The following is a 13089-nucleotide window of genomic DNA, read 5'->3' on the forward strand; positions in this document are numbered from 1 at the left end:
ACAGTGACTCCCAGAGGCAAAACTAAACAAAAGCAGAGTAATCTGGGGAGAAGTAAGTGGGGCCTGTAGAAATGGTGGCAGCCATTGTGTAAATGCCAGTGGATGCAGAATTTATGGAATGCTAGACCCTACACAAATCTAAACTAACGAAAAGTAAACAATTCAAAGAACTGAGGTTTGTGACATTGCAATTTCTTGAGATGGAGAGGGTTGGGAAAGTGGGGTTTGAACACAGCAGTATTAAGGGGGTTTCCCTACATGTAAATGGACAGACATCAAGTAGCTCCTTGGACAGGAGAATGGTTGAGCCTTGAGATGTGAATTGTCATTGGTACATGATGGTGAAAGTTGTCTTAGATCTGAGTGGCACAGACTGCAAGAGGAGTCACTGAGAAGAAACGAGTGTAGTAGTTTCATAAAAGCAGGAAGGGGAATATCACATGCTATGGAGAGGTCACAGAAGGGAAACAAGTGGGCAGATTTAGCACAGGTGACCTTGATAGCAGTAGTTTCAATACACGTAGGGACTAAATTAAGATTTTTTTGTAGGTTAGAGAGTGTAGGGCCTGGGAGATGATACATAGTTGGTAAGCATGCTGGCTTTGCAAATATGAGGACCTGAGTTGGAAGCCAGGCATGGTTGTACTGCCAGCATTGTGGGCAGGGAGGGCATGCGCAGAAACAGCTGGATCCTGAGAGCTTGCTGGCTACCTAGTTTCTGGTTTAGTGAGCAACTCTCTCTCAAGACAATAAGCCTGAGAGTAAATGAAGACACTTAGCATTCTTTCTGGTCCTTTATAGTCATACACCTACTTGTGCATTCATTATATCCATATATCACACGCACATGCACATGTACACAAGTGTGAAGTGGGAGAATAAGGACTACAGGATAGCCAGGAGGGAAGTTATGAGTTTAAAGGGAGAGTTTGCATGTTTCTGTGTGTGTCTGCACTCGGCATGCATGTGTGTGTATAACATATGGAGACTCAGTTAATAATAAGTGTAGTCTCAGTGTCTGTCTGTCTCTCTGTCTCTGTCTCTCTATCTCTCTCTCCCCCCCTTCCCTCCTTCCCTCCCTCCCTCCCTCCCTCTCATTTGTTTACTTATTTTATGAGGCAGGGTTTCACTATGTAACCCCGGCTGGACCTCACTATATATACAGGCTGGCCTGAGTGCTGGGATTAAAGGGATTCACCACCACCACCCAGTGAAGTGTCCTTTTTATCAGTCAAAAAGTAGATAAATTCTAGATAAGGCTTGTTTGTTGACTGTGATAGAAACTGTCAGTACAAGAAGACTGTGTGAGGTGCTTGTCAAAGCTGGAGACCATGGTGTAGAGTCTTAGTAGAGATTATCTTTGGTGAGAGCAGTGACACTTAGCTGACTGTAACTGGAGACAAGTTGAAGAGTGTAATGAAGACAGTTGACTTTGCTGACACTCTTTACAAGGGGTTTTGCTGTATAGTCTGAGCTGGCCTTTCCTGCTCCTGCCTTAGTCTCCCAAATGCTGGGATTGCAGCTGTCAATCACCATGTCCAACTGATAAACTCATTCTTTAAAACATTTTACGTGTATAGGTATTTTGTCTGCATGTGTGTCTCTGTACTACATGTGTGCTAATTGGAATTCTGGACAGTTGTTAGCTGCCATGAAGTGCTTGGGATTGAGCATGGGTCCTCTGGAAGAGCAGCCAGTGCCCTTAACCACTGAGCCCTGACTTTCTTAAACATTCTTATTTAATAGAGTGGAAGTCTGAGTTTTGATGAGGGAAATCAAATTTATTTTTATTATATCGTGGCCCCAATCGGGTTTCAGGGAATCAATAGTTCAGATCTCTAAACTTCTAATTGTTTCAGGTTATGTTCTTTGATATTGAAATATAATAAAGTGTAAATGAATGTGTTTCTCATCCCATCTTGGTGTTTGGATCTAGGGACGGATTTGGAAGCATCATTGCTAAGTTTTGAGAAACTTGACCGTGCCTCGCCAGATCTTTGGCCCGAACAGTGTAAGTTTTGACTTTTATCATATTAGAATTGACGCAGGAGAGTCGGTGCTCCCTTGGGAGAAGTTTGCAGTGTGTTATCATGTATCTGATGACTAAAGCTTTTATGTTGCTTCAAAGAAAAGTGATTGATAAACAGGAAAAAATAAGAGACTTAGTGGTTTAACTTCTCAGAACATTGCAAGACAAGAAGTGATAATGAGCTTTTAAACAAAATTACAGTTTTAATACTGAAATGCACAAAGCATTCCTTCATCTCCTTTAATGAAATAGTTAAGTATTGTTCGTAATTTTATACAGATTGGTTTGGACTTTTTTATGCTTGAACAGATAAGCATATATAGATATATATGTCTGAATGTTTGTCACACACAGGAGTTTTTGTTTTCCATAATGATGAAGTAATACATATAGAGCTTTCAGCTTAATTTATTTAAACAAGTAATTTGATGGATCTTTCCATGTTGATCTTTGTGGTCTGCTTCATGTTTTACATATGTTAGAGTGGACAGGGGTAGTCTAGCTTCTACATTTACACTCTATTTGGAAACCTAAGTCACCTCATTTGTATTTCACAGGCAGCGTATCAGTGAGTTCCTTGCACATCTGTCCTGTATGTAGAAGAGGATGGCTGCCCGTTTTCTCACTAGCCAGTGTTACTCCTTGTTGTTATGTTTAGCTTGCATTTCTTTTAAATTAAATTATATTCATTATTGGGCTGAGGGAAGCACCCGTGTGCCATGAAGTATGTATGGAGATCAGAGGACAGCTCATCCAAGTCAGTTCTGGCGTTTTACCATAAACCTGGGAATCTACAATATTCAGGTTGTTGGGCGTGGTGTCAAGTTCCTTTCCCCAATGAGCCCTAGCTTGTATTTCTTTTTTTTTTTTTTGGTTCTTTTTTTCCGGAGCTGGGGACCGAACCCAGGGCCTGCGCTTCCTAGGCAAGCGCTCTACCACTGAGCTAAATCCCCAACCCCTTGTATTTCTTAAGTAATAGAACTGAACATTATTTCACGTTACATGAGTAATTTTTGCTTTTTGATGTGATATTACCCATGAGGCATTTGAGTAAATAAACCAAACAGGACAACTAAAAAGAATGTTTTATTTATTTATTATTTATTTGCAGCCCTGGGGATCAAACCCAAGGTCATGCGCATGCTAGAAAAGCACTCTATGCTTGGTCTAAATCTCTAGCCGTGGAAAGGGAATTAAAACTTTCTGGAGAGAGATAGCTTACTGTTCTCCCAGCCAAATCCTGGCCCTCTAAAGCAGGAGGCATTGGTTTCTCAGAGAAGCTTCTCCTGCCTCATTATTCTCATTGAGAGTTTGTCTGTCTGTCTGTCTGTCTTTGTCTTTCTGTAGCACCTGACTATTTTCTGAAATGCTTTAGTAATATTAATGGTCTATGCTCTGTCCTTTTCTAGATTGTAAGCTACTCGAAGGCAAGACTTTGGCTTTTAGTTTTTTTAAGTTTTTTGGTTTTTGTTTGATTTTGTTCTTTTCAGACAAGGTCTTTGTGTAGCCATGACCTTGCTGGAACTTGCTTTGTAAACCAGAGTGGCATCAAATTCACAGAGATCCCCTGTGTCAGCCTGCTGAGTGCTAGAATTAATGACATGCACCACCATCACCAACCAGCATTTAAATTCCCAGTGCCTAAACACAAATGTTTCTTGGATGAGTAACTTTTTTTTTCTTTTCTAGTACCAGGTGTTGCTGAATTTGCAGCTTCTTTCAAAAGTGTAAGTAAATAGCTTCTGTCTGCGGAAATTTATCCAAAGTTTGCTCTTGGGTAAAAAGCTCAAATCTTTATGTTCAAGGCTAGTACCATAGTCTTCTAATCATTTTTTGACCTTTAAATATGTTTATATTATCATACTGTTAATTGCTGATAATCCCTTTCTCTGCTGAAATGTGTTATTTTGACATTCTGACCCTTGTCTGTTAGCCTCTTTGCTCAGCTCATAGGCTTTAAGGTTAAAGATTTGATGTAACATTGTTTACCCCAGCTATAATTCTGAAGCCCCACCCCTTATTTATGTAAGAGTTGGTTCTCTCTTTAGTATGTGGTTCCTAGAGTTTGGTCATCATGTTTGGCAGTAAACTCACTACCTGCTGCGCCATCACTCTTCCGGTGGTGGTGGTTTTTTTAATTCGTTAGCTCTGTTCTTTCTAGTAGTCCCTCTTAATAACCTGAGTTTGGATTTTGCATAGGGATGAGGGACAAGATGATATCACTGTAGCTGTCTCAGTCATTGTTGTATTGTTGTGAAGAGATACCATGGCCAAGGCAACTTATAAAAGAAAGCATTTTATTGGGGGTTTGGTTACAGCGTCAGAGCTCATCATGGTAGGGGTGAGGAACATGGCAATATGCAGGCAGGTGTGGCACTGGACTAGTAGCTGAGAGCTTACTTATCCACAAGCAGCAGACAGATGTTGAGCAGGAAACCTCAAAGCCCACCCCAAATGACACATTGCCTCTAACAAGGCCACACCCCCTATCCTTCCCAAACAGTTCTACTAACTAGGGATTAAGTATTCAAGTATATGTGCTTATGGGGCTGTTCTCAAACCACCACATTAAAAGTAAGGCTGACCTTGAACTTGCCATCTTTTTGCTTCAGTCTTTACTCAGACTGTCTATCCCACTATGCCCATTAGCATTTATTAGTCTTTAGAGTTATCTCGGTGAGTCTTATATGCATCTAGATTTGAAAGCTACTGATCTTACAAATGGGCTTTCATAGTTTTAAGTCTACTTATAGAAATGAGAAGGCTGAAAATTTCTAAAAATTTCTACAATACATTATGAAGTCTGGGTTGGTGAGGTGGCTCCATGGTAAAGACATGTATCGTCAAGCCTGGTGACCTGAGTTCAATCCCTGGGACCTACGTGAATGAAGGAGAGAACTAACTCCTACTGTTAGTTGAGTTGACCTCTGACCTGCTTATGGCACATGTATGCTCTACGCTCCCTTTCCCCCCACATCACAAATAAATGAAGAAAAAGCTAATGATGGAATCTCAGGTGATGACCATTTTTTTTTCCGCTTGAGTTGAGGTTTTTCTTATTTTTTATTATTCTTTCTGTCAGAAACTATTACTGATTGTTGTTCCATACAGTTCAATTTGGAGTCTTTCATTAGAACAGAATTTAAAGTAATTGTATTGCTGAACTAACTGGTGCATGAAATAGTAATAGTGACCGCACCAAAATGCATCCAAAGCTGCCTTCCCGTAGCTTTATAATTGAGCAGCAGCATTTTGTGCATTGACTTTTTGAATTAAAATCTCGACCTAGAAACCTGGTTTTAAAAGTTTGTTTGTTTGTTTGTTTTGATTATATGGATATTTTTGCCTGTATGTATATCTGTGTACCATATTTGTCTATGGCGCCCAAGAAGGCCAGGTCTCATGTGCCTGAGGTCACAGATGGCTGTGGGTGCTGAGGATCAACTTGATCCTCTGGAAGAACAGCGAGTGCTCTTGCCCACTGAGCTATCTCTGCACACAAAACCTAGGGTTTTGAGAGTGTAGTTTGCCAGGATTATTAAACAATCTGAAGGCTGTGTGACAAACTACATTCTTATAAGAAGGATGTACCTGAACGGATATGTTGTTATTTTATGACAGCCCATCACAAGCTCTCCACCGACATGGATGGCTGAAATAGAACGGGATGACATTGATATGTTGAAAGGTATGTGATGCTGCGTCTACTCTCTTCTTTTGGGGCTTGGTTTAGTTTGGATTAGTTTTTTGAGATAAGGTTTCTCTGTGTAGCCCTGGTTGTCACAGACCAGGCAGGACTTGAACTTGGAGATGTGCCTGCCTCTGCCTCCTGTGTACTAGGGTTAAAGGCCTGTAGCACAACCATCCAGCTTGTTTTTGTTTTAATTGTGTCTCTTTCCATTGCTCAGTTTGGTCTCTGAGCTCAGGAGCATCCTCCTGCCTCATCCTCTTGAGTACCTGAACTGTGGGCAGCCACCACACATGGCTGGTCCGCTAACATTTACTCTTCCATTTATGACCTGCCACAAACCTCTGTGGTTTTTCTGTCACTGTCCCCTACAGTGTTCTTGGCTCACTCTGCCTTCTGTCCTGTCTTTATCTGACTGGAATGTTTTTCTCCACTTTTGCATGTGTAGAAATGCAGCCAGGTTAAGAATGAGTCACTGTGGACTCTCTCACTTTTCCTCTTCTTAATATTAACTTAATTTTGTATAATACTTACATTAGACCAAAACACCCTTACATAAATTTCTCCCTGAATTATGAAGGCCCTGTTAGGTATGATAAAAACTAAGGTTTGGAGATAAAATGGCCAGTATTTCCAAGGTTATAAAATTTAAATTCTGATCTTTCTAAGTCTGGTCTTCACTGTAATTGAAGTGCCTTACATTGCTGTTAGTACTATTAAATGACAACCCCTTAGTGTAGCAGTTCTCAACGTGTGCATCAAGACCCCTCTGGGAGTCAAATAACTCTTTCTCAGGAGTCACATATCAGATATATGCATTACAATTCATAACAGTACAAAATTACAGTTATGAAGTAGCAATGAAAATAATTGTATGGTTGGGGTCAGCACAACAAGAAGAACTGTATAAAGGGTCTCAGTGTTAGGAAGACTGGGGACCACTTCCTTAGTGTTTTTGCTTAGTTTATCTCTTTCTGTCCTTTCAGGTCTTCTATAAAGAATTCTATGAGCAGTGAATACTGGTTTTTGATAAGTGATTTAGTTCAATCAGAATGAAAATTTAAATTAAAAATGAATTTTATGACTTTGCTCTTTTTAAATCATTCTTACAGTGTTAAGCATCATGGTGGTGGTAAAGTAATAGACTTAAATTAAGGTAAAAATTAGGGATTCTTGAGCTATTTAAGCAGCTGAACCAGTCAAGAGCGACACATATGCTAGATGCAGGTGAGCCTGCAGGATGATAAAGCAATCCCAGAACTCCTTCCTGTGATCTCAGAAGGGTGGTGATCATCACACCTAACAGGGCCTTCATAATTCAGGGGAGTTTAGTAGTAAGGGTGGTGTTGTTGTTGTCGTTGTCCACTGTCTCTGTTTAAATGCTGATTCCCTCCCCAGCCTGTGGAAAAATTATGTCTCAAAGGCAACTCGCGTTCATTGTCCTGATAGTCCAAAAGTATTTATCTAATACGGGATGAGCATGTTTCTTAAAACCCTTTACCTGTCAGTCAGAGTTCATGTAGCGCAATGCCTCATGGAAGCCATCCTCTGGTGTAAACAAGGATGTAGGTGCCATTTAAAGGAAAATCTGGGGAGTAACCTTTATTTTAAGTAATAGCCAGGAAATAAGTATAATTAATTATAAATAAAATAAGGTTGGATTTGAAGGGGAAGTTTGGATTTCTATTTGGTTTTTGTTTCTGCCGTTGGGAACATGATGAACAGTATCTGTTGTTGTCATTCATAATTACATATAGTTGAAGACATGGGATTAGAAATGGGAACATCTATTTTACATGACCAAGATGTGTCTGCAAGGTTTCCTCAGTGACATGTTTCATTGTAAGGCTTCATATGGTTTTGGTATGTTCATTTCGTATGTCAGACAAAAGTGACTGCTATAAATGGATCCTTGGGCAGGCGGAATGACTCGGCTGTAAAGGGACTGCTCCCAGCCTTGATGACTGAGTGTGCTCTCTAGAACCCACAAGCATGATAGGAGAGAATCAAGGCCCTCAGCTTGTTCTCGGACACACATGCAGTAGTGTGTCCATACACTACTACATACATTTAAAATATAGCAGAAAAACATTTGAACTGTTCAGTATAATACCAAGTGTTTTGCAGTGGTAGAAATCTTTGCTGTTTTTGCTGAACAGTTTATAAAATTAGAGAAGAAATAAGGTTCCGTCTTGTGCTTATTCAGTAAGGGATTTAAGCTTGAAATCCTCCCCGCCCTGTCACTGTGCTAGAGATCAGGTCCAGAGCTTCCTTCACACTGGGCCCGTGTTCTGACATTCAGCTCTCCGTGCTCCAGCCCAACTTGAAATAGTTCATTACAAGGACTATCAACCCAAGCCCACTGTTACTTGAGAGGAGTAGAGAGAGGTGATATTGAAATAAAGTCTTGTATTTCAGAACTGGGGAGTCTCACCACAGCTAATCTGATGGAGAAGGTACGAGGCCTACAGAACCTGGCCTACCAGCTGGGGCTGGATGAGTGTGAGTACACAATTAACTTCATACAGGGTTATATGTGTATATATCATGACGAATTCTAGTTATAACTCATGAAAATATAATTTTCCTTTTACTAAGGCAAAGACAAGCCATCTGAAGGTAAGAACTCAGTATAACTTTGTACCTTTTGTGTCAGAATGTGCTAGAATATTGACTGGACATTACAGGTAGAAATTCTTTTCTGCACACACACATCTCTTGGTTATAAGTGATACGGCACGACTATAATGAGCTCAATCTGAAGAGAGACTTTGTCAGTTCGCCTTAGTGCGTTAGAAGTCCAGGGGTGGGGTTGGGGATTTAGCTCAGTGGTAGAGCGCTTGCCTAGGAAGCGCAAGGCCCTGGGTTCGGTCCCCAGCTCCGAAAAAAAAGAAAAGGAAAAAAAAAAAAAAAAAAAAAAAAAAAAAGAAGTCCAGGGGTACAAACATCCTTGAGATTGTCCAGCTTTGTGACTTAGTGATGTCACTGGGGTGTGTTCCTGGTCTCAGTTTGTGTATCTAGGCTCGTTAGTACTAGAGCCTTGTTGTTGCTGCTAGCTTTTTCTCAGTCCTAGGCAAGGTGAGCAGAAAGAGACGCAGTTGTGGTTTGAATCTCATGGTTCCCAAAGGAAGGAAGAGTGTGTGTCTTCTGGATGTTCCAAAGAAAGTTGCCGGGAGAGGCTTAAGCTGCTCTGCACCAGCTCACATAGTTGTGCCAGTTCTTTGACAGTAGCACGCCTGCCCTGAGGCACCAGGCCTGAGTCCTGGGTGCAGATATAGTTTAGAGGTCTGATGCAGATTGCATGGAACAAGAGGGAAGGGATATAGGAAAGACGAAGAACACTGCGCCTATGATTAATGCTTTGTTTCACAAGATGCTTGCTGCCAAGCCTGATGACACAAGCTCAACAGTGCATGTGTGTACACACACGCATGCGCACACACACACACACACACATACACATGCGCACGCGCGCACACACTAAATCAATTAAATGTAAAACATTTTTTTCAAAAAATTTCTCATTTGTGTCCATATGCCCTTTGTTTTTTAAATTATTCCTTTGAATGCTGACATCATGGTTCACATCTTTAATCCCAATACTCAGAAAGCAGAGACTGGAGAACCTTTGAATTTCAGGGTAATCAGAGCAATATTGGGAGGCTTTGTCTCAAAACCAAAACAACAACAAAATGTTTTTCTTTGGCCTAGCAATATCCCTCAGCACTACAGTACTTGCCTAGCATATAGTAGGCTCGGTTTTGATCCATGCTTTTATATATATAAAAAAAGTTTAACTGAGTATGGTGGTGCATACCTAGAAATATAACCACAGCACTCAGAGGGCTAAGATAGTCATGAGTTTAAGGCCAGCCTTGGCTACATAGCAAGACCATGTTTCAAGAAACCAAAGAAATTTTAAAGATGATTTCTTTATATACTGTCTCTCTTCTCACATGACATTCATTAGAATAGATTTTAGAGAAAATTCCCACTTTGTAAATGAAATAAGAGATTGTTATTATCCCTTGTTTTCCTCCTGAGGCTCCTAATCTGATGTGTAATTTCTTTTAAAAATTCCAGTTTGGTAACTGTGTGGAGAATTGTGTGACTTTGTAACTATTTTTTTTAGAGCATACACTGCATATGGTAACTGTTGATGTCATTGGTTTGTCATTATCAAGTTTAACATTTAACCTCAACATTGTAATTTCTAAGCTTTCCTTTCCATTGTTGTTGTCGGAAGTTGACTTTTCCAACTCCCACCCCCACCCTGTGCTAAGGATCAGACCTAGGACCTAAGGCAAGCAAGCACCACAGAGGCACAGCTCCAGCTGAGTTGGGTTTCTTTAACCAAAAACATTTTCAATCCCTTCAGGAATCAAGGAACGTACAATGATAAACTACTTTAAGTTAGCACTCTTAAGTGACCCTCTCCTCCCTCTCTGCTGTACTCTGGTGATTTATTTCTTGCATTGAAGTTTATTCCGTGGCAGAATTAATTAATACTAAGTGTGCTGTGGCTGGTAGGGTTTGTAAAGAGAAGACTGATCTGTGTTAAGCTCATGACTGAGCGGCTTGCATGGCGTAGGACTCCTTGCTTTTGTTTCTAGCATGAAATAATAAGTGCTGTACTCATCTTAATCAGTGCCTTGTCTATGCCATTGTTAATGCAGTAAACTTCATGCTTGTCATATCAAGAAGATGCTGTTACCAAACTTTTTTTAACTGTACCATCCCTTGTTAGTTGTAGCTGAAATCTCTATATTCTATCTTATTGTTATCTCCTGAGAAAAATATTTTCCCACTTTTTATTAGAGAAAAAACTTAAACAGACTAAAGTAGAGAACAGAATAATAAGTTCATGTCTATGGCCCAGTTTTTGTAATCAGCATATGTCCAATTTGGTTTCACTTATACTAAGTAGCCTTTCAGAGTATCACAGTCATTCTAAAGCAAGTCCAATGCCCCGTATTGCTACTAGTGCCCAGTAGCCTCCTTTATGTTTCCAAAAGAGAAGGCTTTGTAACCACATTTCCATTGTTATTTTTTAAAGGAGTTTTATAGGCCAGGCATGGCAGTGCACATCTGCAATCCAACACTTAGAAGTCTGAGGCAGAAGGATTATAAGTTTGAGGCCAGTCCTCTGGGCCATATAGTGAGTTCCAGACCAGCCTGGGCTGTCTCATCAACCCTAATAAAGATAAGGGGTAGGGAGGAGGTGTCTTACCATGCTGTTTAGGATGCTCTCAAGCTCAGGCTCTCAACATCCCAAGTAGCTGTACTGCGGACCTGTACCACCAAGCCCGGCTTATGCCTAAAAAGTTTAACAAGCTACTTCTTAAGCTACCCAGTCATGGTTCAGATTTCCCTGGTTGAATTACAAATGACTGTACATTCTCTCAGTCATGATCTATATAAGGGTTATAAGCTGTATTTAACTAATATTCTCTTTTAGTCTGTTATCTAGTTCAACCTTTTTTTTCTTGCTATTTGCTAAATTTGGTGACTTGTTCTAGAATTTGCCACATTCTGTATTGTGTTGATTATATCCTTGAAGACATACTTATGAATGTATACATGCCTACCTGATCTTTTTATTCATGGAGGTTAGATTTGGAAGCTTGCACTGATATGGGTTTCGTTTTGTTTTTGTTTTTGTTTTTTTTTTCTTTTTTTTCGGAGCTGGGGACCGAACCCAGGGCCTTGTGCTTGCTAGGCAAGTGCTCAACCACTGAGCTAAACCCCAACCCCACGGGTTTCATTTTTTATTTTAATTTTGGCAGGAATATTTTATAGGTGGTGTGTCTATCCAAGGCTGTTGTCTGCTTATCTCTTTTCAGTTAACACTAGGATAGTGGATCAAGTTATCCCAGCCTGTCTATTTTCCATTAACTTTTCCCCACAGTAGCAGCCTTTGATTACTGTCTAGTTCTGTGATTTCAATAAAGGTTGCAAGATTGTGATAATCTTATTCTGTCATCCCTTCTTATTATCTTGAATTTTCTTATAAAGAAGTGATCAACTATTTGATGGCCTCAAAAGTTGTTCCCATTAGAAGGAAAAGATAAATTGCTTGTTTTTACTTATTAGTTTTCAGAATAATGAGGTTGTATACTAAGCATCAATGAAGTCTATTTTATTGGATTTCCACAGTATGAAGCACTATTACAATTAACTGTTCATATTATAATTTTAAATTTTATAAATTTTATTATGTAAAAAAATCTTGCAAATAATGGTGCAAGCATCTAATCCTAGAATTTAGGAGGCAGAGACAAGTGCATTGCTGTGAGTTCAAGGCCAACCTGATCTACATAGAGAGTTCCAAATAGCCAATGCTATGTAGAGAAACCCTGTCTCGTAAAACAAAACAAAACAAAACCTTGCAAGTAAATAAAAATATTATACACCAAAATTAACCAGACCCAAAGTCTGTATAATTTGATGAATTTCTATCAGTTTTAGAATAGGCATTTAGATTGGAAGCTGTGGAGCGTCACATTAAATTGTACATTTTCAATATTTTAGTAATGTTGCCTTTGGTGGTGGATAAATGCAAATGTTTTTAATTTTCTGTTAATTAATTTTATTGTGCACACATTTGCACAGCAGTCAGAGAGTAACTTGGGAGAGCTGATTCTTTTTCCATCAATGTGGGTTCCAGGGAATTCAACTGAAGTCATTGATAGTGTGTTCTCTTACCCACTGAGTCCCCCTTCCTGCCAAGTATTTGTATTTCTAAGGACTGAAGACACTGGGACAGGGGTTAGTTGCAGTCTGCCAAGTCATCTTAATCACTGAACTTTTTTTTCTGTGTTTTTGAGACAGGGTTTGTCTGTATAGCCCTACCTATCCTGGAACTCAATCTGTAGACCAGACTGGCCTCAAACTCACAGATATCAGCCCACCCCTGCTTCTCAAGCATTGGGATCAAAGGTGTGAGCACCGTGAGTCCTCTTAGATTCTTCATCTGCTCTAGGGGCATCTTGACATCTTTTTTCCCCACATGGAGAGGTTTAATGAAAGAAGAAGAGTAAAAGAAGAGAGGAGGGCTGGAGGGATGGCTTAGTGGTTAAGAGCACTGACTACTCTTCCAGAGGTCCTGAGTTCAATTCCCAGCAACCACATGGTGGCTCACAGCCATCTGTAATGGGATCCGATGCCCTCTTCTGGTGTGTCTGAAGACAGCGACAGTGTACTTATATATAATAAATAAATAAATCTTTAAAAAAAAAAAAAGAAGAGAGGAAAAGAGACTGGCCATGAGCACATGGAGGGAAGGGAGGGAGAGGATGGGAAGAGAAGGGACAGGGAAGAGGGCACCAAGAAGAGAAGAACAAAGAGCAAGAGAGCTTAAGTTGGCATCTTA

At 40.0% G+C, this 13089-nt stretch overlaps 1 protein-coding gene across 7 annotated transcripts in view; it reads left to right on the forward strand.

Moving 5' to 3' along the window:
* The window catches only part of Lin52 (lin-52 DREAM MuvB core complex component), a 93497-nt gene that overhangs the window by 2712 nt on the left and 77696 nt on the right, over window positions 1–13089 (forward strand). For 3 of the 7 annotated variants that reach the window (XM_032908126.1, XM_032908132.1, XM_032908129.1), the window contains exons 2-5: window positions 1937–2011; window positions 3719–3756; window positions 5651–5717; window positions 8136–8219. In XM_032908126.1, coding sequence (XP_032764017.1) covers window positions 1937–2011; window positions 3719–3756; window positions 5651–5717; window positions 8136–8219 — 264 coding nt within the window. Of the gene's footprint in view, window positions 1–1936; window positions 2012–3718; window positions 3757–5650; window positions 5718–8135; window positions 8220–8315; window positions 8337–12699; window positions 12754–13089 lie in introns of those variants that run through there. The other 4 variants (XM_032908125.1, XM_032908127.1, XM_032908130.1 and 1 more) reach the window with 3 other exon arrangements.

Source organism: Rattus rattus, chromosome 7, assembly GCF_011064425.1.
Source record: "Rattus rattus isolate New Zealand chromosome 7, Rrattus_CSIRO_v1, whole genome shotgun sequence".
Lineage (NCBI taxonomy): Eukaryota > Metazoa > Chordata > Mammalia > Rodentia > Muridae > Rattus > Rattus rattus.